The sequence below is a fragment of the Gavia stellata genome, chromosome 21 (genome assembly GCF_030936135.1).
Source record: "Gavia stellata isolate bGavSte3 chromosome 21, bGavSte3.hap2, whole genome shotgun sequence".
Taxonomy (NCBI): domain Eukaryota; kingdom Metazoa; phylum Chordata; class Aves; order Gaviiformes; family Gaviidae; genus Gavia; species Gavia stellata.
The window spans coordinates 7,744,511-7,772,219 of NC_082614.1; the positions used below are offsets into that span (position 1 = coordinate 7,744,511).

The following is a 27,709-nucleotide window of genomic DNA, read 5'->3' on the forward strand; positions in this document are numbered from 1 at the left end:
ATCTGGCATTTAAGTTGAAATCTTTTACAACCCAGGAAAAGAGTATTTATAACTGTTCCCTCATTAGAGCATCATAGAAAATGATCTATAAAGAGTCACACTCTTAAGCAAGTGCAAACCATACCTGGGATTCATCAAAAGGCAGAGAGATCACCAAGACAGCCCAGCTGGGCACCACTGGTTTCCCAAAACATGTTGGTTTTACAGGTGAGCTGATAACCAATGTAAGTGACACCAGTAACATAAAGCATCTGCTGGACTAAGCTTAAACGGTAATACATTCCTCCTGATTTAATGTATATGAACAATAGGACAATTATTCCGGTCACCATTGCTAGCATTAGGAAGAAGGTTTAAGGACAGCACTAACAGAAGTCAGCAAGGTGACTGGGAGTAATGATGTACTTGGAAGACATGAGCGTGACCTGATGCAGAACCAGAGCAGTTGCTCTACAGAATTTATGCCAATATGAGACAGTGGTGACATGGAAGAGCTTCCAGTCACCATTTCAATTTAAAGAATTAGGGTCTGGTTTACTAGTGATTAACAAGGATTCAGGAAGATGCTGATAGAGAAATCTAGCCACCTGCATAATCTGTTTTACAAATAAGTCATTGTGTCCATTCAAAACAAAAAACTTGGTTTGCATTACTGTAACGCAGCAGTGTGTGAAGTAAATATATAGTCTTATATACTGGTTTCCTTATCAAACCTTTCTCCACAGCTACTTGGAATGTAACATACTTTCGATAGCCTGTATTAAACTCTATCTCATTCAAATTTGGAAATCTCTCATCTCTGCCTAACATTCTGGTATAAACACTGGTTTATGTCTTCGTTAAATGCATCACAAAACCAGGCAGCTAAGGCCCGCACGCTGCCATGCCTGGAAGCCAAAAGGGCCTTTATTCCTGCAACACTGAATTCCCCTGAGAATCCTATCATCAGAAGAGAGGGATGCAAATAGCTTCAGATGCAAAACTTGCTAAAATAATTTGAAAGCGTTTACAATTCAAACAGCAGAATAATCCTGATCGCACATGGGAACTGTTTACATCTCAGGGCTCTACCATCCATAAACAAATTGTGCTGCAGATCTTTTATCAGCTCCTTAACGAATTACAAGTTTGTAAGTTGAAAAGTCTTCTGAATGTTCCGGATGATTCTGATCAGTGTTACACTACACACATCCAGAGTAATGCTACTTAAATTAAATCATCTTCTCATCTCCTCCATATATATATATTTTTATACATATATACACACACACAAAAATACATTATCTACAGTATGAAAATAAGCCCTCACTTTCTGGTTTCATTTCAGGCTTTCAGGAACATCTCTTTCTTTGAACATTACAATAGTCTGGCTGTAAAAGTTTTACTAAAAATAAAAGTTCAGAGCTGTGCCAAGTGATTTAGCTTGCAGAGGCAGAAATTCCCAAGCTCAAAAATTCTCCAGGTTTACTTAGAACAGTTTTCACTTTATTTTTTGAATGCCAAAGAGAGGTATTGTGATGCTAAGGATAGATGTGTGGGATTAGCCAAAAGGGAAAACTCAGGCATTTCAATTTCCTGCTGTAAGCAGGTGTGGGCTTGACTCATCAAAGAAGCAGACAACACCACGGAAAGTAATTAATTTTCACATTACTGCAGTATACAGGGAGCACTGAATCCGTGGAATCACCACCCCTTAGTAAGACAGAAGAGATCTTGCCCCCCCCCATTTGTAGATACAAAAGATTACGATTCTCCAGAGAAAGTGAGATTTTTAGCCTCTGCGTGCTCATCAAGTTTCTCTCAGGTACAGTTACAGTTGTTCACTGCTTAGGCATGCAGACAAACAAATAAAAAAAAAAATAACCCAAAGCCCGGCTGCAACCTAATGAGATACGCGAGACACAAAGGACACTGTGAAATTTAAAACTATCGAAGTTTGAGTTTCAGTTTTCCTTTTATCCAAGAATTTGAAATACGGTCTCTCTAGTCTTAAGATTTATTTCAGGGACCCCACTCACTCTTAAACCTCTCCTCTTGCTGTATATTCCATGGTTGGGACACAGGGAGGAATCATCAGGTCCCCCTCATCCTTATAAGGAAAAACAAAACCAAAGAAAACCTATGTGCAAAATCCTGTGTTCCATTTCTCACTAGAAACAAAACCTTTGAACATAAACTAAACATGACCTCTGCTATCCTAGCCTTACAACTACTAATGCTACTGCAATATTAATTTCCTTATCTCCTGTAGTATACACAAGTCTGTACAATGCTACGAAAAAATACAGAGGATAATATGAAATTATGAGGAAGACCCTTATTAACAAAAATACCTTGGAAGGCAGAATTAAACAGAATAAAGTTCCCATCCACTATCAACATGCATATGCATCCTTAACTTCTGCCATTTTTCCACAAAGTCATTGTTGAGCACAGCTGAATTTTGCTGGACAACATCAATCACGTAGAAGATGCTACTGGAACAGTAGTTTTCAAAAACATGAACGTGCTCCGCTCCATCCTCAGGAAGATGTGACCAAGGCAAATGTATACAGAGCGCCCAGGCCAAGCCATCTGAGATAGGAAATCCCTGTATTGTCGTCTTCTTTCACCAGCAAGAATAGTTACATGAGATCCTATGCACACGCTTCTGCCCATTCCCTGCCCTCTTCTTTCTCCTGCTAACCTACTTAATACAGAGCCGCTTCTCCGCCCCGTTTCCCCGCCAGGAGGAAGGTACAGCTCTTCCAAGGGGCTCAAACAGTCTGGTTCAAGATGCCATTCTTCTTTTCCTAAAGTGTCTATGGTTTGCTTCAGTTTTTAAGCTCTATCATCAATTCGCTGGTCTTGTCCATGGAATGGTACTGAAAACGTGTGTTTGCGTAACCAAGAGGGCAACCTGTTGCGTAATTTGGGAAACAAACATCCAGCAGCAGAAAAAGATAGGATCTTCGTAACCCAGTGAAGCTGAAGCTCCCATCTCACACAGCCATAGCCACAAATGTTTCCGGAAAGGAGAACAAGCAGTAGTGGAGTCTGAAATTTTAGTTTCCTTAATTAAATCCATGTTACTTTAGAAGTATTAATTCTGTGTCTCAGGGGGGTATCTTGGGGGATGAGGGGAGGGAGTAACACCTCCTTAAATTAGCACAGGCGTTTCAGAAGTTTTGGGGTGGGAAGCAGTAGTAAGTGAAATATGTTATGGTATGTTCTCTACACCTTTATGGCATACTTCAAATGAAACAGGAGCTTTTTAGAAGTTTCCCTGAATATAGTTCCATAATTTTACTATCACAGAGGAAATTAACTTAGACCAACTGAGGAATAGATGCAGGAACAGATAAAGACACACTGAGAACATGCTGAAATCCTCACATTCAGAGAAATGCCTTTAACACCTAAATACAGAGACATTTTACACATATCACAACTATTTTCAACTAGTGGCCCTGACACCACTCCTACTTAAGTCAGTACCAAAACCTTAATTTAGTGGCAGAATGAACTCCTCAGTGTTTGAGAACAGCCTTGTTAGAAACGTCCAGCCCATGTGGTTTCAAATGCGACTGGTTTAACATGCTTCTTTTCCCCTGTTTTGATCTTCCATAATGAGTATTTCTACAGTATGAAAGATGTTGAGTCTACATACTTTTGTTAAGAAAAAAACACTTTTATTTTTAGCAACTACAGTGTAACTTAAGCAAAAAATGCAGACAGCCTGATTCTCCCTGTACACCAGCTCACCTCATAACCTTTGGGACAGGTGGTTAAGCAACACGACCTCGGGAAATGCAATCGCTGGAATGCTTTGCTTGGTACAAACTTCCCCCCTCCCAAAAAAACCCCAACCAAACGTGTAGACGTGGCACTTTGGGACACGGTTTAGTGGGCATGGCAGTGTTGGGTTGGTGGTTGGACTTGATGATCTTAAAGGTTTTTTCCAACCTTAAAGATTCTGTGATTCCGTGCATCTGTTGCTGTTACAAAGCTGCATTCACACAGACAGACACACAAATTGGACATTATAAACCCTCGTATCCCAACAGCTCCAAGAGCACTTTTAGAAGAACAGAGTTCTTGCACGAGCATTTTCAGAAACAGAGCAGTTTCATTCTCACAGCCTACACATTGCGTCCTGCTGCAGAGTCCTAGTCACAGTGAAGGACCCCGCTGTGCAAGCCCCTGTATCAAGAGGTAAAGGCACATTCCCACACCTGAGTTCCAAAGTTCCACACCTGAGTTAGGCAGCAACTGCCTAAAGAGTTACAACGTCCACCCTCCTGCAGGGAATTACTGCCTCCGTGGCAGAGCTGGCTTCCACGCAGTTGCAGTTCAACATCTCTGTAACTGAGTCTTGAAACACGTTCCCTTTGCCCAGCTCTGCTACAGAGGTCACAACTGCTGGCAAAGGGTCTACTTTGGGGGCAGGGAGGAGTCAACGTTGTAGACTGCTGCATCTCTTTAGTCCAAGGTTGTAGAGCATACTAGAGCTGTTTCAGGCCAGGCCTATACCCACACTGGGCAGCCCATTGTACAGGGGAATCCATGTGTGAATCCATACAGAGATCCATGTCAAAAATTAAGCTCCCTTCTTACTTGGTTTTTCTAATATGACTTGCCCAACTGTTTGGAAAATGATGATGCTTTTGCATGCTGCACCTCCATGAACATTTCTTCCACAAGCTTTCCATCACTGGTACAGACTCATATCAGGTATATCACTAATGCATTAACCACTTTTTCATCCTGCCAGATCTAAGATTTCATACTCTCTCTCATCAGTATCATCCTCTAGCAAAACGCTTCAGGGACAAAGTGCTCAGGAAGGGCAGCCTTACTGAGTTCGGTGCCTGAATTCAGGATGTTAGCAAAGTATCTTCTGAAGCATGAGTAACACAGAACTGAAGAGGTTTCGGCAAAAGTCACTTGAAGTGACTCCTCTCCCCTTCACAACTTCATGGCCCTGAGGCAAGCCAGCACTTCAGGTTTCAGATCCAGACCAAACTTGTACATCATACAGCAACCAAACATATTTTAACAGTTCCAGACTTCAAGATCCTTCTGGATTTTATGAACTCTATACTTACATTCAGGCCACTGCAGGACATCAGACTGCAGATACTCAGCACAAACTTCAGCAGCCTTCATCCCTCATCAGCAGGAAGGGGAACGGCCAAGGGCGAATGCCAAGAAGGTGACACCTGCCCTGCACGCTCACGGCCACAAGAATATTTTTCCAGCATTTGTTCCTTCTACCATTGCTCCCAGGTTCAATGCTGCTTTTGTGGCACAGAACTTCTGGAAGCATGACTATTCCCAGCAGAAGCCAAAAGGATAGTTAGAAGTTACTCTCGGTTCTTTTTCATTACGATTTTGTAACTGTCTTCACTCAGATTTTAATGTGAGGTGTCTCTAACCACTTTAGGTCTTTAGTTAATGTGGCAAAAGTCCCTTCTAGTATCTCTACCATTTTTGTCTGTATGGAAGGTGTAGACTTGTCATTCACCTCGAAGTCATTTATCCATTTAGCTTCGTTTTACTTAATTGTGATCATTAAAGCTAAAAGATTACTTTCTAGAGGCCCTGTAACTGCACAATAAATTTCTCTGACAACTCACGGTTTAAAACTACTGCCTTTCATAAAGCAAAGCATTCTCTAATACATTGTTGTGGTATCAGACTGATCAGTTATATAGCAAAAAGACCTCAGAATGAATCAAGAACCCCTGCTCCATCAGAAAAGATAAAATAACATATCTCTGATCCTCAGCTATGACAGGCAGCATGAAAATTAAAACCATGAGATTTTTTAGTTTGATATGGAAGAAGAATTTACAAGTTAACTGAAATGCATGACCTAAAGTGATTAACTATAATCTTCCACCCTCACTCAAGCTTTTCCTCCTATCAAAATAGAAAACCCAGAAGAATGCAGCTCTACTGCACAAGTCAAAAGACATTAAACACACCTTTTTTACAGTTAGCATTCTGCTCCTTACCTCCATTTTTTTCTCCATGTATTGAAAAAACGAAACAAAAACAAAATCCCAAAGAGCTGCTAACTATATCTACCTATCTAAAAATCAACAACCTATTGCATGTAATTTGACAGGTACAGTAACTTCAGGTCAGGCAGTATGAACAGGACCACATACACAAATAAAATCCCTTCATCCCTAAGAGATCCACAAGTAACATGATGCACAAACAAGCACCCAAACAAAACCGGGATTCGGGCACCTCTAGCAAGCAGGGCAGCAATTACAGGGACTGCCCCCAGACAAAGAAATGATCCCTCAAGAGCCCAGCTGAAAGGGCTACTTTCCCTCAAGACAACCAACATCCTATTTGCATTGAGAAATGATTCAGCCTTCTATTACCGAGACGGACAAGTTGAACACAGCCTGATTAAACCAAACTGAAGCACCTGCAGCAATCCCAGTGTACTGAACCTAAACAAATTCATACATGTATTATCAGTGACGTATTACCACTGCATTTTCTTATCCTAAATACTTTGTTTTAACTTAGAAAGGCAGAGAAGAAAAAGGAGGGTTCCGAAAAAGGTGAAACCTCATCCCAGTTTGAGGAGCAGCTCTACCCTGCCGCCACCTGAATTTATAGGGTTTCCTGAGGCTTACAAGGTGGATGAAGGAGGTTAACAACGTAGGCACCTATAAATTACAGGAGTCTACATGATCTCTACTTATTTAAACCTAGCCTGCAACAGCTTTACTTTGCAATGCCCAGTGACACTCCAAGGTAAAGAATAACATTTGAAATCTTTTCGCACAGAGCTGTAAGTCCATTATAATTACCAAGATGACAGGCAAGAAGGCTTTTTGATTAAGATAACATTTAGAGTAAAAAGCTGAAGTTATTTCCCTGGTACGTTCAACAACAAAAATCAAAGAGAAAGCAACTGAACACTGTATGGGAAAAGCAAACATCTAACAAAAGCAAACAACAGCAAAGCTTTCTGTTTTAAAAGCACTATTTCTAGCTGTTCATGTCAGAGTTCCCGAGATTTATCGAGCAGGACGAGGTCAAAGAAAACAATGCTTGCTTTTTTGGGTGTTCCACCAGTTAACACAACAGAGACAAAAGCAAAACCTCTCTCGGACGCTCTGTTAGCAAGAGCAGCTCAGCTTTTGCTCTTCGTTCTCAGCTAAAAAATGAAAACACAAGTAAACAATCCCTTCCTCCCCCGACAGCTTTCTCCTTTCCACACAACCGGGACCACTGCACGTGTGGACGCACAGAACTGCCAGAGCCCGAAGGGAAGGACGCAAGTTTAGCACTAACCTGTTTGAGTTCCGCAGGCATTTATGCAAGGTGCCAGTTTTCCAGTCCCTCGCAGAGAATACCTCCAGCTTCCTGCAAACCCTCTGCGGACCCAGCCTTCTGCTCTGACAGCCTCCAGAGTCCCTTTCCTCCGTGCAGCTCGCTCCTTTTGTAACCCGACCAGGAACCGCGCCGCCTGAGAGCCCCTCCGCAGCCTCCCTACGGACAGAGCCCATCCAGGGAAAAGAGACCACCGACCAACGCCGCCCCGATGGGAGAAAACACACCGCCGGCGGCTCCCACGCGGGACGCGTCCCTCTCACGTGGCTCCCCCCGCCGCTGCCCCGCCGCCCGGGGGGCGGAACTGACGGGCAGCCGCAGCCGGAGCGGGCTGGGGCGCGGCCACGCCCGGCGCGCCGGGGGAGCGGCCAGCGCCCGCCGGCTCCGGCTTCGCGGCTGGCAAGGCAGGCTGCTGGCGCGGGGGGAGCGAGCCGGCGCTCGGCAGCCGCCAAGCCTCTCTCCGTGCCGGCGCCGCCGCGCGGTCCCTCCGGCGGCCCGCGGGCGAGGAGGGCACCGACCGGCTGCGCGCCCGCGGCCCCCGGGTTCCCACGCTTCCCGGCCCGCCCCCCCGATGGCTCCTGCTGGATTACAGAGACAAAGAGGGAAAATGTCACTGATGGAAACGACTGTTACCAGCGTCTCTCCAAACGCGAAGGCGCTGGCTACGGCGGCAGAAGGCACGGAAAGCACAGGGAGGGCTAACAGGAAAGCACAGGAAAGGAAAGCCTCGTGCTTGCTTACTTTTCGCACTTCACTTCCAGATTAATGCCATCCCTAACGCACCAACACGAGAGAAAGATGACCTTCCATCACAGTCTCCTCCCTTTTCCATCTTACACAGATGTAGTGAGGCTTATAGCTCAAAGTACAACTGGCCTCATTCATTAAACCCATTCACCTGCCCACAAACCTGTCCCACATTCATTAAAAGATTGTCTTGATAAATTACTCATTACCAAAATGAATGCCAGATGTGCTATACTTTGCATCCACCGCATTCTGCAACAAAAACAGGGACTTCGAAGCACGATACAGCCTGGTTTTCATATCCATTTATTGCTACTAAACTGGAAGTAGCCAGTGTTTAATGTTCAGTCTTCGACCAGGCAGCCAGGCTGCGAACCTCCACGAAAGCCCTGGGAAGAAGGAAAGCCTCCCATACTTCTTATTCTAGGATCTGATCCTTCTTCCTGCCTTTTCCAAGAAATTGCAGAAAGGGTATGTATTAATAAATATACTAAGACATCAAGTCTTATAAGAAAAGAGACCTAAGGAGGCAGGTGAAAACCAACGTGACCTAAACCTGGGGACTGTTTTCCCCCTGGACCCACCCCCGTGGCAAGAGGACACGCTTACCCAGCACTGGAACTAAAGCCTTGCCCTTCAGATGTAAGCACTTCCCCGGCCCTGAGAGGCAGCCAGCTCAGTCCTCCCCCCAGTGCTAAATAACCAGCACTGCTTGCACTCACCAGCCAAGGGGTAACGGTTGCTTTTCCTCTTTCGTACTAGGTTCCTGCAGCAAACCAAAGCAATAAATAAATCCACCGCTGTAACAGCTGGTGGCTGAACAATGGTAATTAGGGACTGAAAGCTACTGGAATCAAATTAGAGACTATGCCTGGAAAACAGGGATAGTCAGAGACATCGAGACCAGCCATAAAGCAGAAAGGAAGGTACATCACAATTTAATCTTCTTTAGTTATCAGAATAGGCGCTTTTACACAAAAGCGTCTTTTCATCCCAGCTTCAGGTTCCCTGAAAATTCTAAAACATGCTTCCAGTGTCAATGTAATGAACATGTTAATTAATATCAATCCTACCAGACCAACATGAAAAGGTGGCATCTCCTATGCTGACATTTAAGACCGGAAGGAATGTTTCAGACCTATTTAATCCTAATTTCAGCCTTCCTGTTACTGCCAATGTCAGCATTCCAGCTGAATTAGAGCTAAGGCTTTGTATTTAGGGGCGGAGAACAGGGCAGAACTACATTACCCAACTCTGATGCTAATTTGTTTAAAAATAAATGCTGTAAAGGTTGACAAGGGCAATGGTAGATGTTCCACAAGGTTTAGCTGAAGCAAAGTATTTGCTTCACTGGAGGGAAAAAATATGCTCTATCTACAGTGGAAGAATTTAGAGGCAACTGGTAGCAGCCTCTAATAGAATACTTAAAGGCCAAAGCAAAAGGAACGCATTTTGTATGAGTCTCCTGTACTGTTGTACAGCACTCTCCCCCCCTTCTCCTTGTCCAACTTTTCTTCAGTTAACAAACTAAAATAGCTCAACTTCTGTTGAGGCCATGCTGGCATAGAAAAGTACCATTCAATTTAGGCATGCACATGGACATGTGCCAGACCTTTATACAGTGTCAAAGAAAAAAACGTTATAAAGCCTATATCCATAGGGCACTGAACTAGCTACTCTGGCATGCGAAACGACGAAACTGAAAACCTTCCTGGATGGACTTGCCAATTCTTACTCACATAAGAAGTCTCTCATGTTGTAAACCCACAGGTATTTGTGCAAGCCATGCAAGATCAGCGTTGCTGAATTTTTAAGTCCCACCTTCTGGAGTCAGGTTGTTATTTAAAAACGTAATTTCCTTTTCAAAAATATAATAGATGCTCGTAGGCCTTCTGGTTGTAAAGTAACTCTTGAAAAGGTTTTGACTCAAAACTAAAGATTTTTTTTTTTTTAAAAAAGGCAAAACACATTTCAAGCCCCCTTATTTATTAACCACTTGCAGTATTTTACCAGCTCATATGATTCTGAATGCTGGGATTTGGCAACGTTGAAGTGAAAGAACTAATTACCTAAATAAGAGTTATGGATTAGATCCCTAAGGTTATACTGAACTTGCAAATTCTGGCAACAAACACTCTATCCTTTAGTATCAAACTGCTGAGTACCTCGCAACCTCTCCCCCCCCGCCCCTTATTTTTTAAATGAACCTTAATTTCTTAATCTGTCATATTTTTCCCAGCTGCAAAAGTAGGGTGAAAACCTTTCTTCTCTCTGAGAAATTAAAAAATTATAAATAGGAAGGGATTTAATTCTCTGGAAGATGGAGTAGTATAGTATCTGGGCCAAGCTCTCTTTTTTATTTTCTCCCATTACCCTTAAAAAATTCTCCATCACTAGTGCTGCACTACAGATTGATCTGCTCTCAGAGGCAGTAAAAATGAAATGGTTTACAGCTCTGCCTGGAAACATAACATATGGCTTCAGTGATATGGAACTTCCATAAACCCAACAGAGCAAGGCAGCACAAGATGAATCAAGAATCCCAGCTAACCATATAGGCAACAGCACCATGATCACCCGTGACAACTCTCAGAATTAGATAGCCTATATTCATATAGGTGCTTCCATGTGGAGGGTATTTTATTGTCGTTCCGGGAATTTCATGCAGCAAATAAACAAGGTAAGCGAGAGAACTAAAGAACAGTACACCATGATGTGTCAGTGTGCCCTACTGTAATGATTTTAATACAGACAAATGAAAACAGAACATTGTATCCCCAAGATACATTTTGAAATCTTTGCCTGTTAGCATTTCCATAATTTTTAAATATATTTGAAAAATTACATGAGCCCTTTCAAAGCATCTGTACTTGCTCCAAAATGGCTGCATGACTAATAGGACAAATCCACCAAGATATTTCTAACATTTCCATCATGGTTTTGACAATCTTTTTGCTTTCATACTACAAAGTTAGAAAGAGAGGCGAAGCCAGATTGCCTCAGTTGGGGAGTAGTTTGTATGTAAATGGAGGATGATTGTATGTGTCATCCTTATTTAAGAATCCAGTATTAAAGAAGAGGTCTAAGGGTCACAAGGCTGAAGAACAATATGGCAAAGAGGAAGCAGGCCCTTTCTGTAGATGGGCACCACTAGGCATTCCAGTAAGTGCGGGGATTTTCATTTGTATACAAACACAGCTTCCATCTTGCTACATCTCATATCAGTCAACTCCATTTCATCCAAGTTGTCATATGACGGGGGGAGAACAAGGGCAGTCTGGTGACAGCACTGCTTACATTAGAAATAGAGGACAGAGGAAGCTACATGTCACTGCATATAGGTCGCAGTAGAATGAATGACCTATGTTTGTTCCCAGCAGCTTCATTTAGATAAGAATCAACTACATTTTACAGGGATAAAAAAAATCTCCTCCAGTTTAAGGAAAAAAAATTAAAATAGCATTACATTTATAACAGAATGACAACAGCAAGGAAAACAAGTAAAATTTAAGGTTGGTACTGTGACCATAATTTCATGCTGTCATTATTGGAAAGGAAAACAAAGACACTCAAATGCAGCAAAGACAGACCCAGTATTAACCATTTTTCATTTCTTAGATTTTGTTCTGGTTTTTGGATTTTCCAGATGATTTGTGCTGCATTTCAAGCTGCACATTACAATCACTTGCTCCGAAGATCCGAGGTTAACAGGCCTCATTCAGAGAGCAAAAACGTGGTTTGCCATTATGTACTGGATTGATAGATGCCTGTACCATCAACCCATGTTTATGGCAATTACTGTCCTCCTCAGCCCAAACCCTGAAACTGTTTTGAATTCTCTTCTGAAGAGAGAATTAAGGTCTCTGTATGAATTTTATTCCAGAGCAAGTTTCTTGTATTTGACATACTTACATATGAAAATAAGACTGCAAAAAGAGCTAATCGAGATGGGCGAGAAAAACAGAGACTATCGTTCTTTTCAATCTTTAACTACACTATTCTAAAAATGCCAGTCTGCCAGCAGCTAAAGATACGTTTAAGTCCCTAAAATGAACTCAGTATTCTGCAGCGTTTCCCAGTCATTACAACTATGGTTTAAAAAATACTCTCTTCAGCTAGTAATTTGGTAGCTTAAAAAGAGAAGCAGTTTGGGGTTTTGTTTGTTTTGTTTTGTTTTTTAAATATACATCAAGAGTAAACTCTTGACGTTTATTAAATCAAAGGCTTTAATTATAGCTGGCACGCAGCCTCAGGCTGCCCATGGCCATCTTTGGCCATTCTGTTCTCAGTCACGCCGATGACTTCAATGAATTACTCCACAGTTGTGAGAAAGCAAGCGAGAGCGTAGTTTGACCCATTAACAAGACGGCCTAACCTAGCAAAAGGCTCAGTAATTTATCAATGTCATCATAACCCAACATTCATTTTGGGCTCTTTCAGCATCAGTTCACAAAAGCTTACAGATACTGGAGACAGCTGAAATGGATTTGTAGAAAATTTTGGTTTTAAAAGCCAGGTTGAACCCTTCAGGTCCGAAGCTCAAAGGGCTCAGGGGAAGAGGAAATTGCCTGTTTGCCCGCTTGTTGGTTTTAAAGTTTCTGCAAAGCATTCTTGCTGCTACACGTGGATCTGCAAAGGTAGAGGCTTACGAAGACCAACCGACTCCTGTGCAATGCCTTGTAGGGATAAAGGTCTGCCTCGCTTGTACATGGACGGATCAAGGCCTGTATTAGTAAAAAATCTTTTCATAAAATTGAGAGATATAGTGCAAAAAGGTTTTGTGAGGGTTTAAAATCTTTCTTCCTGAACATCTCAGCTGAACTAGCACAGTAGTATGCTTGGGAACTAAAATGTAGGAGAAATAAAGATCTTAAAAAGCCAGTACAATTAATCACGTTCTGCTGTCTGAGCTGAGAAAGAAACAAGCAGCAGAAGATGAAAAATAAATCACAACTTTAAAATATAGTATGTTTTCATGTTAATTATCAAGAAGAAAGTGTGGTAAATGTGACTAGAAAGTTGTTTTTAAAAAAAATCCAGTTAAACCTGATGTTACTCTTTAATGTTTTAATGTTTACATTTGAATGTTCCTGTTCTAAGACCTTTTTAATAATTACTTGCAGTTATACTTACTGATCTTGCAACACTCAGTCGTCATGCAAAGAACAACCTAGATGCCCGTTTACATAATAAGGTATACACAGCAAGCAGAATTTATTTTTAATGTGTTTCTCTTATATGTACTTCTAGAAAAAAAACATAGTTCTATTATCAAAGCAATGTAAAATAATAGAAAAATTATGAAACTGTGAATTTGTAATTCAAATTTAATAATTTTAATTTAAACCTGGCACGGTTCCAGGCCTGAAAGGTTAACAGTTACGGAAAATTATTCTTTCACAAACGTTGGCAAACAAAATAAGAAAATCCTTGCCTTTCAGTTGCTTCCAAAACCTCATTCATTCAATAAAAATTCACAGAACAAAAGAAGTTGAGACTTCCCAAGGCAAATGAAACTGCAAAAATATTTCTGAGATGCTTAGGGTAAATGTGCGCTATTATAATCATTAGCATAAACCAGTTGCTGTCCTGCTGACAAACATTAGGTGGCACTTTGGAATTTAGCAGTTACCATATAAAGTTGCAGAGCACATACTTAAGAGATGAAGTGTGAGACATGAAAGTGAGGTACTGTTGATGATAGAGAGAAAAGGGAGATTTCTGCAAAGGCATGCATCTTTGAGCTAAAAGATGCATTTTCAACCTGCACATGTAAAACTATAGAATAGTATGTATTAATTTAATATTTTGAAAAACAAATAATTGTGTTGGAAAGAATAAAATAATTCTTCCCTTACCAGGCAGAGGGTCAGTTTCTCAGTTGCTGGGTTCCCTTTTTAAAATTTTTTAGATTTTTTTTAATGAATCCTTTGAGATCTACTTTTTAAACGAGATTTGCTGACAAAGTTTTATACAAACACTTCTCAGATAACACATCAGATTTTGAGTGGATTCTGCTGCATGCCAGCAGATCTGAACCCCAAATAACTCTAGTAAGTGGGGTTTAGGTGGTTCAAATAAAGGCCTTCTGGAAAGCACTTCACAGCTTCTTATGCAGTTGGTCAAATCTTAGTTGTTGCTGAAATGGACGCTAATATTCCCATTCACTTTTGTATCCATGTTATTACCATTTACAGCCTTAAATGAAGACTGAAGAATAATCATAGGGGAGAAGCTGTAACAAGAAATAGAACAACCAGGAAATTCTTGGAGGAATACTACTTCAGTCCATCTTTCAGAGGCTCTCATACTATATATACTATGATGCCTGTTGCATAAACTCTCTTTTTTTTGTTAGCCTTGTGCTATCGCATTCCTCCTGCAATACAAGAAGCAGGTTCTAGGATTTCTTTTGGAATTTGGGTAATCCAGCAGAAAGGCAAACAGCAGGAGCTCCTTGAGCTCACAGTAGTGCAACATGCCATACTGTCCCCTTGGAAAGTCTCTATTTGAAACACCTGCAGTAATTTCAAGAGAGCTACTGCTTTGGCTGAATTCCTGTAAGGTGCAGGCTGGCTTAGCAACGCTGTCGTAAGCAATCTGCAGTACTTCGGCCCTGAGAAACATCAGTTCCTTGCTTCCAGTTTCCACTGTTGCTGAGCTATCAGCAAAAGATCCTGACTCTCACTGTAAACCAGGAGTTGATGCTTTCACAGAGATGGGACAATGTCCATAAAAAAGGCTGCAAAAGCTCCAACCTCCAAGCTAAACTACTATCATCTCCAACACGGCAGAAGCCAGGGACGGGATCATACCTCGTACATGGGGAACACATCTCCCTGAAAAGTAGCGGAATAACGGCTTCTGGTCCAGTCCCTAACTGTGCTGGGATTCATAGGTACTGCAAATATCTCTCAGCTCACACTGAATTCTGATCTAAGAACTCATTCTCCCATGGGAATCGTATTCCCAAATCCCCCCCCTCCTTCCCCCCTGGAACCTTTGAATAGTTGCACTTAGGCAGACGCTGAAACCTGACCCAGGTCATTCCTAGAAATTCAGTAAGACCGCTCATACATACTGAACTTACAGGATCAGGCTGATGGCATAGCTAGTGCCCGTGTAACTGCCCAGTGACCGGTACGCCAAAACAACGCCGGAGCTGAATTACAGAGGTGGGGAGCTGGGAGCAGGGGCACCAGCAGCTGGCTGGAGAACAGGCGGGACACGACTCTGACACCGAACCATACTGTACCCCTGAATCAGAACTTACATGTCTACGGTTTCAACTGGTTTTATAAAGGAATTAGGGCTATCCCTACAAATTCTTCCAACATTTCACAATCTGCTCAGTACTAGCAGAAGCAGAACATGCATGAGTTAACTACCGATGAGTTTTTTTCTGGGTATTCGGCATTGTAACAGGAAATAGTACTGTCACCCAGGGAGCGGTCATGAACCAACAGCACTTTAGTCTGTACCTCACCTTACCTGTAAGGGTAGGGGGGTGGGGGAAGTAATTTTCCATGCTGTCAGTCCTTGAATATGAGCACAAATACGTTATATAACAAAGGAAGCCAAGAAGCCCTACAGACTAGAACTAATTACAGAAAACTTTACGCTCAAAGATGGAACTGCATTCTGTATGAGATGGAGAGGAGAAAAAAGGTAAGCCAATGACTCATGGCAGCTCAGAACCCATTTTTGCTTCTTCTCTGCATACGTTCAAACATCTATACATTATTAACGCACCCATGTTCTTACTATCAAAGCACTGGAAACAGTCTCTATATTTTAAGTCTGCACTATGTCAGTGTGGAGCAGAGAATCTTAAATAAAAGTAATGAAACACAGACAGAGGAGTTATTGTTGCCCAAACTGTAACTCAGAAAGGTTAACTTGATGGTATTTTCTTAGAAAAGCAATTTGAGCTAATCTTCTTGTATTTTTTTAAATTCTCACCATGTGTTCTGGTGTGCTTTAGAGTTCACCTTTTACTTGAAACTGACCCTCAATTCACAAAATGTCATTTTTGGCAGAAGTCACGGGTACCTCAGGTTAACATAAAGACTGAAGAATATTGTCGCTTAATTATGGCTACAAAATACCAGCCTAAAAAATTTTAAAAAAAGAAAATGTGTTTGTCAGCTTTTAAAAAGGTGTTATTTCTCTGGAACATAAGTTGAAATATAAATGATCCACATCGTAACTATGAAAATACTCTGTAGCTTTTTTCCATAAGCTGATTTTCCTTGAACAGCTATAATCACATTTGCAAAGTGAAGAAAAAATGAATTATATTAACTTGGTTGATCACTGACATTTCAAGATGGCCTTTTGGGGTATTATTTGTTGGGGGGGGGTGGTGGTGGTGGTGGTTTGTGGGTCTTTTTTGGCAGGGTGTTAATAGAGACAAACACCCACCAAAAACCAGTATGTGATTTCTTGTGTCTTCATTCCCACTCACCTCTCTGCCTTCCTTTCAACTCTATTTTGTTAATACCTTGGTTAAACACAAAGATAGGGAACATTTGTGCCAAAACTATGTATCAATTTATGAAAAAGCATGTCAAACATATGTCAGACCTAGAGAAATACATGAAAAAAGCTCTTACCAGTTACAGAGGTAGAGCAGTAATTAAACATGATAGAGAATTCTGAGCCTGTGTTTACCACCATACCTCTTGACAAATGAATAATCATGGTAGCAATAAAAGAAAGACTTGACTCAAAAACCTCATCACTTAAATTATTTAAGTTGTTTTTTCCTGATTTGTGTTTAAACAATTTATTATTGTGTGTATTTCCTTAGTTCAGAAGCAAGAGCTTTTGCATTGCTCTAACTCCACTTTCAGGACGGCCATGTATAGAGGGGAACAACCCACTAATACAAAAACATCTTGGTTAAGTTCTAACAGTGTAACTTACCATACCTGGCATCGCGCTAATTATATTCTTTCAGTTTAAAGAACAACAGAGAGAAAAAAAAAATCCAAATCCGTAGTGAAATAGTTAAGCTAGTACAAAATGGCTGTAGAGCAGGCTTCAGTGAATCATTATTATGCCATTTATAAATGGCATAATCACAAGCCCTATCTCAGAGAAGGCTGTCTCAGTCACGTCTAAGGGACCAAATTATTGTACACGGTATTACAAAAGGTACAAACAAGCTCAGTTCTGCCTCCAACACCATATTCATGCCATGTTAACTACTGCAATTGCACAATCATGCCCAGGGCTAGCTTTACAAGTGATAAGTAAGAAGCTTGTGTAATAATGTATATTACTAGGTGTAACAGCTACATAAAGATGAGATATTAAGCTATATTCATCGGTATCACATCATGCCGATTCAGCTTGGTTTGATTATTAGAAATTTCAGCCCATAAATGCACTTGCACAGTTTAGCATTAAGAATCTCAGCAAGCCTCATTCTAACATGGTGTGAAAAAGCACAACAGATTGACAGGATGAAACCTTTGAAGCTGCCGCCCTAACACCAAGTCAAAAATTTACCAATGAAGCTGGCTGGATTGAAGTTTAAAGTCAAAACAGGATCAAAAAATCTGCATTTTGCTTTTCAAAACAAAAGAAGCTATTTTATCACTCCTTTTAGGGGAAAAAACTAGTCACTAAAACTGATTTAACTTAGACTTGCAGTCATAGGTCTCTTGGCACACGTTGCTGACTGACAGACCTCTAGAAAGCGTACCACAAACCCTACAGCCATTGTTCATTCACTATTTACTCCCTAGCAGCCTTTACCAATTCTGTGGCATTAAGACTGTAACGGAGCTTCCTTCTTATGGGATCTACTGTTTGATATGTAAGAAGTATTCCATAAAGTACTGCAGAATTCTATAAAACTTGCAACAAAACTACCAGTTTAATACCACTAGGTTTTAAACAAAAATATCATTCTAAGAAAGAAAATGTACACCAAAGTGAATTTATGCTGACAGGCTTTTTTAATAACAGGCTTTTTAAGAAGCATGTGGGAATGTCTACATTATACTAACATATACGCACACACACAATTCTCCATTTTGGGTTTAATCTATTCCAGTACCTCCTTAGCCAAATGTAGCAGATTACAGATCTAAAAAAACAAACATAAAAACACCCCAACAAACCCACCACAGGGAACCTAAAAGAATGGAAATAACAGTCAAATGAAATAATACTTTTTTAATTATTGGATGATTTTGTCAATGCAAAGACTTCTCAGATCAATTTATGTTACTTCTTCTAGGCATAAGAGTCAATCTGATAAGTAAGACTCTGCACCAGCTTGCAAGGGGCTGATTTCCATTATTTATACCATGTGAGATTTGGCAACTCCCACAGCTTTCCTACCTGTAAGAAGGGGGAAAATACCTACCTTTTTTATAATGGGAACGCCTCTCAAATCCCTGAAGATCACTGCAAAATTATTGAAGTCAAAGTATTGTTACAGTGTATTTGTTGGCAAAACAGGTTTATTGAATGCTGTACTTTATTTTGGTTATGAAACATTAACAGGAATGGAAATTGTCAATGTGTACCAATGGGGAAACAATCTTTGAATGCAAACATTGTTGTTCAGCTCCCTAGCTGATCAGACTTGACAGAGCCTCTCTGAAACCCATGGAGCCATGCCAATTTAAACCAATTCAGGATATAGCCTTGTGTTTAATAAGTTTCACATGTCTGATATTTTAATAAAAGTAACAAAAAAAAAAAAGAGAGAGAATAGTCTTTATTATTAAAAAGTTATGCTCTGAATGGTTAGCTATCCAGTGATATTGCAGCTTTGTGCATTCAGCCCACTATAGCACATACCCTACATAGGCACTTTGATATCTTCTCCCTGTCCAACTTCAGTTCCCACTGTGAAAAGCAACAGAAGGCTGACTTGAAAAGAAGTGAAACAGAACCAGGTAGATTAAACTAAATACCTCACACATGAAGAGTATTAAGATTTATCAAAGCTTGTAAAAACCATTATCAACCAGATACCTCAACAAGACGTATGATAGGTGCTACTCACCAGCGACTTAGAAGCTTATTGGACTATGCCACGTTGGTAAACTGACAAAAAGGCAAAGACTGCCAAGACTCCCAAAAACAAGTCTCCACAAAGCAGTCTCCACTATAACCACCAAAAAGTATTTTTTTACATTCTTTACTGCAAAAATTAGAGAATCAAACACAAATACACATTAACAGACAGCTCTGCTCTTTTTAGTACAACCAGATTTTCACTTTCAGAAACAAATGGCACTAGCCAGCCATGTGGCTCCCACCACTCAAAGCCAGAGTAGGGAACAGAGTCAAGAACATCCTTAAAAACCGGAAGGATTTTAGGAGATTTTTATTAACCAGGTAAAAGCTCTATGATTAAAATTTCACTAAATGTTACATTTTTCAGAGTAATGCAAAGGTTTTAATTGCGTAACTAATGACCTTGTGTCCAGAGGATTCTTAGTCTGGGAAAGCACTTTATTTGACCACTTCAAAATCCGTAGTAATGCAGGTATAATGTTGCACATCTTCCAAAAGTTCTAGAGTTGAAACACCCTAATTCATGTCACTGGCGGTACACGCGGCAACAAACTCTAAGTGGAGCCAGCCTTTAAGACTGGGGAAGCTACATAGGGCAGAAGTTACCTTTACCCACTTGTTCAACAGCATTAACCACACACAGCACTTCTGTCCCTATTCACCAGAAGCTGCGCTGGTTAAAGCTAGCTGCCCATATGGCAGCAGCTGACCATTGCCCCTGGCAGGAAGGAGGCATGGGTAGAAAACCTCTGCACAGCCTGAAGGTTTGGCAGGCGCTGCCTTCTGCAACGGGCTATGAAGACACAAATGCTTTGGCCACCACCTCAAGAAAAGACTCTCGCTAACATTAATGGCAGACACTTCAGCAACATTTAGGACCTCTTATTGTGAGGACAGTATCTCCCAGAAACCCCTCCTCTGGGAGAAATTCTCATTAGAGACTGATCTCAGCTATTTCTAACTAATACCTGAACAAACCATTAATGATTTGTTTAGATTGTCCAAGTAATCAACTTCTCGCATTAAAAACAACTTTAAGATACTTCTTAGAAAAATCCCCCATGCTTTCTTAATGCAAAATTAAGAAGTCTATGCACACGTTTTTTGGCAATTACAGCACATCCCTGACCTCATTTGCAGATCCAATATTTCTTGTCAGGGGCCAAAAGACACAATGCCATATACGCTCCCAGCAAATGTCAACAAGTGCACCACAGTTCACATGTTCCATTTGAGTATTCTGAATTCACACTGAACAGGCAGAACTCCTCAGTAAGTGACGTGAAGGAAGTGGCTAAATGGGCTGCCTAGGACAAGGAGCTATTGTTATGGAATGAGTTTAAAGGTGGTATTTAAATACAAAAAAGAAAGAGTGGCTGGCAAAAAAATCCAGAATGAATTAATTAGAATCAACATTTGCATAAGACCTTGATTCTGTCTTTTGAGGACTTCAGAAAACTGTTACATTTCTGGCACACTGCATATATACTATTTTTCCTTTTCTAAAATTAAAAAAAAAAGCTTTATTTTCTCTTCTAAGAAGGGAATAAATTTGGGAGCGTATATTACAAAAAAGTACTGAGAGAGACTCTGTTAACAAAGCCCCAACTATACTTGCTTCCCAAACAAATCCCTTTGACAGATTCCACTGACAATCAAACAACATGGAAAACTGACGCAAGATTATTTGGCATTCTCATAAAATGGAGTTAACCCTCATTTTTTGCCCGAATTCTAGTCAGAATAACTAGATTCCATAAAATCACCTACACAACTTCCAAATGGAAAAGCTGCTACTTGAGTTATTTTGTAATATTACTTACAACAAAAGGTTGGGAATAGGATGATAAGCAGAAATTAGTCAGTCCTCACTGAAACACAGCTTCAGAGATAGCTGCATTTCCCTATAGTGCGTGAGCGCTATACAGTGCTCACTGTATACTTACTATACGCTATACTTACAGGCAGCAAAGTATAGAGTGCCTTTTGCTTTGTGTACTCTTGACAATGAAATGCAATATACAATAGTAAAGATTAAATCATTATATATTCTGCATAAGACTAAATGTACAGGTTTCATCCTTCAGTTAAACACTATTTAATTAAATCTAGTAAGTCAGGGAGGAATTTGGCCCTTAGTACATTTAATGAAAATTCACACAAATAACCGTACATTAATTCTTAACTGTGCATATTTAGCTAATCAACCATTTTATTTCATATACAAGCTACTCTAAAAACCTCAACACTCATTATTTAGGAACTAAAGCTGCCCCCCGCCCCCAGTGGCAATGAGCTGAGTGTACACAGATTCAGTCTGGGGTCACTTACAGGGGCTGTTTCTCCATAAGAGTCACGTAGACCACAGTAACTTAAACACTTTTATTAAGTTTTCTTGGAAGTGGTTAAACCTTAAGCTATAACACTGCAGAAAACTCATGCTTCATCAGTTTTGCATCCTGCGGATAAGGAATTTCATTCTGGAGCTATTAATCAGGCACTTTGCACAAAGTCATTCAGAAAAAGTGAAGGTGAACTTGTCCTTTTCCTACAAAAACGTATGTTAGCACATCTCCCCTCTCCCCAGCCCAGCTGCTCCTCAAGAGGATAACAACCTACAGCTCCTACCAGCTACTGTAGCCTAACCAGTGCAGGCTCCTCCTTTCACATGGAGTTCCATATTCAAACATCTACACATACAGAACATGGCAGCTGTTAATAGAAAAGCTGTGCTAACTTAATATAATGTAAAGTCTGCCTGAATACAGCTCAATGCAGGTATAATTGTAAAACGGTCTGGTATAATTGGGAAACAACTTTCAGAATCCCCATAGCCTGGAGTTTCTCTCTGAATTGAACGTTTTCTTAGGAAACAGACCTTTACAAACAGTACTATTGCTTCTGCATGACTTACCTTGCATGTCAGAGTGATTTGCTAGCTTAAGTAATTTAGAGATGTAAGTAGTTTATCATTGCACATTTAAACAGTTAAAGAACACATATCAAGGAAAACAATATTTGGAAATCTAAGGCTACCACAAAGCCAGTTTGCATCATTAAAATAAAGTCTATCAATTCAATAAACATGAGAAACAAATTATGAAGTGCTCCTTACACAAACAATAAGACTTCGCAGGAGGGAAATCCCTGCTTTTCATGCTGTTCCCTCTATTCAAAGACCAGCTATTTCTAATGGAAATTTTGTTTGCTATGGAGATTATTATTCAGACTTGTTTTTCAATCACCAGCACATCACCATACTTACAGCAAGTGCATAGATTTAGAGGGTGTGAAGATCTCTCTTTAAGGTTTAATGCTCAAGGATGCGTACATTTTTAAAAGTATCCCATGAGCTAAGAGGAAATAAGAGCAACTTCTAAGCCAAGGCTCTGAAGTCTGAGCCACCAAATTAATCGATGAGGCATACCAACCCTGGGGTATCAGAAGACAAGTTACAGCATGAAATGCTGACAACAAGATGCACCTGACTTTCTGGAATGGGAAATTCTGGAATAGGTGAACTCTAGCAACAGGTAAAATGAGCAGGCTGTTACCTGCAGTACAAGCTGCTGCCAGGCGGTTGCCAGCGGCTGACCATTGCCAATGTTGCAAATGCTCATTCGGTCTGCTGGTTGATTGGCACGCTCAAGTTGCAAGGAGACATTGCGCCGCTCTTCCTCAAGTGCACGGGTAAGCCGCTCGAAACGAGCTTCTTGCTCCTTAACAGACGCTAAAATGCTGGCAGCAGACCTGATATCATAGTCATCCATGATTGTTTTCAAATGTTCCTGCCTGTTAACTGACCAGGGCAAATGGAAAGGGTTAGGTAAAGGGGTGGGGAGGGCACAGGTCAGAGGTTAAGAATAAAAACGCACACTGTTAGTCACCCTACTAAAATACTGTTCACTCTAAGAAGCAAACTGCACTGCTCTTTGAAAAGACTTCCTTCCCATCCATTGATCTGATTTTTAATTTAAAGTAACTAATCCAAGGCTTCCCTGTTCAAAAAAGAAAAAAACCCCACATGCTCACCTTGGAGAGAATTTATATTTAATTCCTTTGATCTTTTTGCTAAAATTGCTCTGACAGGGGTTTTCATCCCTCTTGCAAAGCTAATTTCACTGTGCAAATAATAATGTACTTAAAAGAAATACATAAAAAAGATACGGCTTTGGAGGGGATGAGGAACAGAGCCTTCCCCCTATAGACACCTGGAATTTTTGTCTTTAACAGAAGTGAGAAGTTTAACATTTTTAAAGACAGAAAATTCATGGTACAAGAAAACAGTTGTGTCCATTTTTTCCAAGTGAGTGGACTGCCCCCGCCCCCCCCCCCCCCCAATTCAGCAGACAGTAGCGGAGAAGAGTTTTCATTTTTAAATTATAGGAGTATACTGTAATATGGAAAATATTTTTAAATGCAGTTAGTGCAATTGCAGTTGAAATGTGCTTGATGATTTCAGCATGGTAGCCAATGAAAACAGTCCTTCATGCAGCTGTTTGCTAATAATGCAAATGAAAAAGCCAAAATCAAACGTCTTCCATGGAAAACACACAGGACTGCTTGTCTCTCAGCGCAGGAAAAAGAACTTAGAAACCAGCTAGATGGGATATATCTTCTGCCCTATGTCTTCTCTAGTAGGGTTATAAAGTATTCCATTTACAACCCTATCTCCATCTGTACGGTACATGCAGCAAAACTCCCCACTGATTCCACAGATCTATCATGTGAACATCAGTTAAAGTGTTTTCGTATGAGTATAAAATCAGCAACATAATATAAGCTTAAAGGGTGGCTTCAACAGAACCCGTTCACTAAAGCTAAACAAGTAACTAGTTTACTACAGAACTACTTACAGCACCTCTGAGATGAGCACAGAGGCAGAATTTTCTTCAGCTCCTGTAATTCATGAACAGTTCATATTCTGCACCAAGAGTTAAGTCCCTAGAAATCCTCCCTTGATGTGCAAATTGGGAGTGATACTTCCTGCTGCCAGAGATCCTAGTTTTTCATCTATCAACAAGAATTTCCATGAGCACTAGTAGTACCAAACCCTGGTTTCCTGAAGCTTTGCATTTCATCGTTCAGTGCCTTTAGATGACGCATGCTCTCGATGGACGCTTTTTCTATGACTGTCACAAGATCTCTGTGCTGATTCTTTGGTAGCTAATGATAACATGGTCATATACCATTATGTTGCCAAAAGAGGGATATTAGTAGATACTAAGCTGCATGTTTTCACACAGTTTGTCATAAACTCACATGTAGGCCCAAGGTCTCCCTTCTTATGTTGTACTTGGTTGAAATCATCCAACAGGCCCAAAAGGCACTGGGGCAGAAGTAACAGACCCAAAACCAATGACATACACCTTGTAATGGGAAATAACCTGGCAGTAGCTCTGTGGTTCATTGTTAACTCCTAGGGAGTTGCTTTTGAAAGGAATTAGGGTGATGTGAAATCACGTTGGAAACAGTATAAGTATTACCATATATTAATCTTATAAAGTTTATATATAACCATGATTTGAGCCTTTCATGTTTTCAGACCAGCAAGAAGTGATTTTTCTCATTTATGCATTAACTTCTGTTGAGATTCTGAAAGAAAACAAAAAACTACCAAAGGGTTTTCCAGTTGTCGCAAAGTAGTCAAATGTAGACCAAGCTGTCAACTTCAGAGACCTTCCACTCTGAACCTTGTTTTGCTAGATTATTAGAAGCCTATAAAACCTTCAGAGAGTACATTGGTTTCTGCAAGGGAGAATCACAACCGTCTAAAAGGACAGCGTGACTCACGGGAAGGCTGTATAACGCAGGACAGGACCGCATGACCCACCTGCTACATCTCAGCATGATTTAGCCCTGGCACAGCTACACGTAAACACAGCCAGACTTTCTGGACCTAAGCTGGCTCATGTGCAGCCAACTTGCATGTTTCTGCTTTTGTGCTTCCCTGCTTTGCACAGATGGAGACAGCTCTGTTTGTTATCTTTCCTCCCAGGAGTGCAGACGTGCTCACAGACTCCTTAGAGAAAGTGTGAAAGAAGCGGGACTTCACAGACCCAGGCACTAGTCATATTTTGGGAAAAACATACATGGGGGTTGGGGTGGGGAGCATTTCTAACTATACAAATTAGTAACCAGGTTACTAATTATCACTGCCCTTATGCTAGAGCAGAGGAACAGCCTGACTGACACACAGATCCAAATACACCTCAGATGAGGGGATGCTCCAGGCCCAAGAAACAAAGAAAAAAAAAAAAAAAAAGAGTCAGAATGGGCCAGGGATTAACGAATGGAGACAGGTTCCTTAAACATGCTACAGAGCAAGAACTCAAGTTTCCTCAGTCATTCCTCGCAAGGGCCCATCTTTCAGGCAATTCAATGTCTGCAGCTAAAACAGCTCTTTCTTACATGCAACTATGATATGACACAGCCGTTATCTTTTGGGGGCCCAAGACGCTGGATACTTAAATGGACTAACTTCAAAAAGTGAATCAAGTAGGGATGTAGGAAGAAAATGACAAGATGTAAACTACAGTAACTAAATTTAAAAAACCAGGTTCCCTAGAGAATATATAATGCAAGTTCTAAAGAAAAGCATTTGCAATAGCAGCATGGGGAAAAAAAAAATGATAAGCACCTCCTCTTAATACAGATTCTGAGGGAGTTACAGCTTTGATAATAAAAGTCACAGTTGATGACTGAGCTGGTATATAGCTTTCAAGACACATTCTGAGAATGTGACAAAGATCCCATTCAGAAAATCCTTAATGAGCTATAAGCCCTTGATGCCACACATGAGAGAACCTAGAAAATTTGGGTTCTATAAATGGTACAAATCTCTAGAGAGCTACAGAGATCTCCATGCAGAAAATATAATGTTAACCTCCTTAGAACCATAAATATTGTGCTTCTTTTCTCTGTGCAAAGAGAAACACAGGCAGAAAATAAACTGTATAAATTTTCAAATGTACAATTAGTGACCATAAAAATCCTAATTGCTATGCAGAAACAGCAGCAGGACCAATAACTGCCTTTTAAGGACTGTTGGACAAAGACAGACTTCTGCATTTCAAATGTTTTATTAGCAGATAAATACTTGCTTGCTGTTGATTGCACTCCCAATTATTTACCCAGGGTTTCAACAATTTACATTATCAGCAGTCTAGAGGAGAAAAAAAAAAAGTACTGACTCATGAGTTAGTTACTCAGGCTGCCACTTGCAATTTACTACCATTTGTAAGTAAATTAAAGTGCATTGAAAAGGGTACAAATAAATGAAAATATTAGACCTACAGCAGCCAGGTAAAGATTATTCCTTAGGCTGCACTTCTAAACACAGCAAACACTCGCCTACCGAGTGTCAAAGGCTACGCTGACAGCAGCAAATCTCTCCTGCTTACGTGACTAAATATATTAGTGTTGCATTAGACTTAGAGCAAAGTAAGAGGATCTGTTTTTTCTGATTTTTCATGTGATGAACTAACGCATCAAAAGGCCCCCTACAAGTCAATACAACTTAAGAGCTCAATAGGGCTGAAAATCACCCCTAGGCAAAGAGCCGAAAAGGGGGTCCCACACACTACTAATACCCCAGCTCATGCCGAAGTTTGAAGACTCTTGGAAACTTCGACATGCCTAGGGTCACTTGGTACTCTGCAAAAAAAGTGAGTTAACTCTGCACACTAATTTTGCTAATACAGGATGTAGCTGACAGTAAAGAGCTTTTAAAGAGACCTTGAGATTAGGGGTGTCAAGTTCTGTGAGATTTGGGCACCTAAATCCTAACAGTCCTGGAGAACCTCAAATCCCTTGCACTTTTCAAAGTATTCTGCCTGCCTAAGGCAATCAGGTACTTGAATGAGCTGTGTTTGAAGAGAGCAGTGTCCACCAGTCAGCTACAGTACATCACAGAGGCTTCTCTCAGCGGGAGGGGACGTGGCTCTTGGGACACGCAGGAGATTTCTCAGGTCCAATAGCCTGAATACTGAGCACAGCTGCCCCACTACTGCTCTCTCCCAGCCCAATTCAAGTCCACTAGGTACGGCTGACAAGAGATGGTACTATGATGAGCGACAAGAAGCTTGTACATACAGCAAATCAGCAGCTGTAGGAGCAAACATGAAGGCCTGCAAGCATGCATGGTAACAGTAGCTATATGTTTCTACAAGGAAGAAAACCATCAGAATGAAAGCAAAAATAGGGCTTAATCTATGGAACTGAAGCGTAACGCATGCTAATTATATTTTCACCCTGAAGTGCAACAAGAGATGAGTAGCATAAAAAGACTGTTATCCCCCATGCAATACCAGAAAGCATGCAGAGAAAGCAAGGGATACACACCTAGTAGATTACTGGGGTCTGAATGTTAGAGCTGCTGTGGCATCACCCACTAAGACTAGAAAAGTATAGACAAAGCAGGAGAGCAGCCTCACGCAGAACCAGCTACAAGAAAGAGGAAAGAGAAGACAGAGTTAGTTAATAAGGTATTGCAGCTGCTTCTGTACACAGTCATCTCCCAGGTTCTCCTCACTATGTTGTATAGATTTTTTATAACACTCTTTTCCTCCTAACT

General features: G+C 40.7%; 1 protein-coding gene across 5 annotated transcripts in view; it reads right to left on the bottom strand.

Moving 5' to 3' along the window:
• ARVCF (ARVCF delta catenin family member) overlaps nt 1–27,709 on the bottom strand; it is a 185,265-nt gene that overhangs the window by 148,892 nt on the left and 8,664 nt on the right. For 2 of the 5 annotated variants that reach the window (XM_059827845.1, XM_059827843.1), the window contains exon 1: nt 7,306–7,360. The exons of 1 other annotated variant lie outside the window; for it this stretch is intronic. In XM_059827845.1, coding sequence (XP_059683828.1) covers nt 7,306–7,326 — 21 coding nt within the window. In that variant the 5' untranslated portion in view covers nt 7,327–7,360. Of the gene's footprint in view, nt 1–7,305; nt 7,361–22,688; nt 22,905–27,709 lie in introns of those variants that run through there. 2 more of the 5 variants (XM_059827841.1, XM_059827842.1) reach the window with 1 other exon arrangement.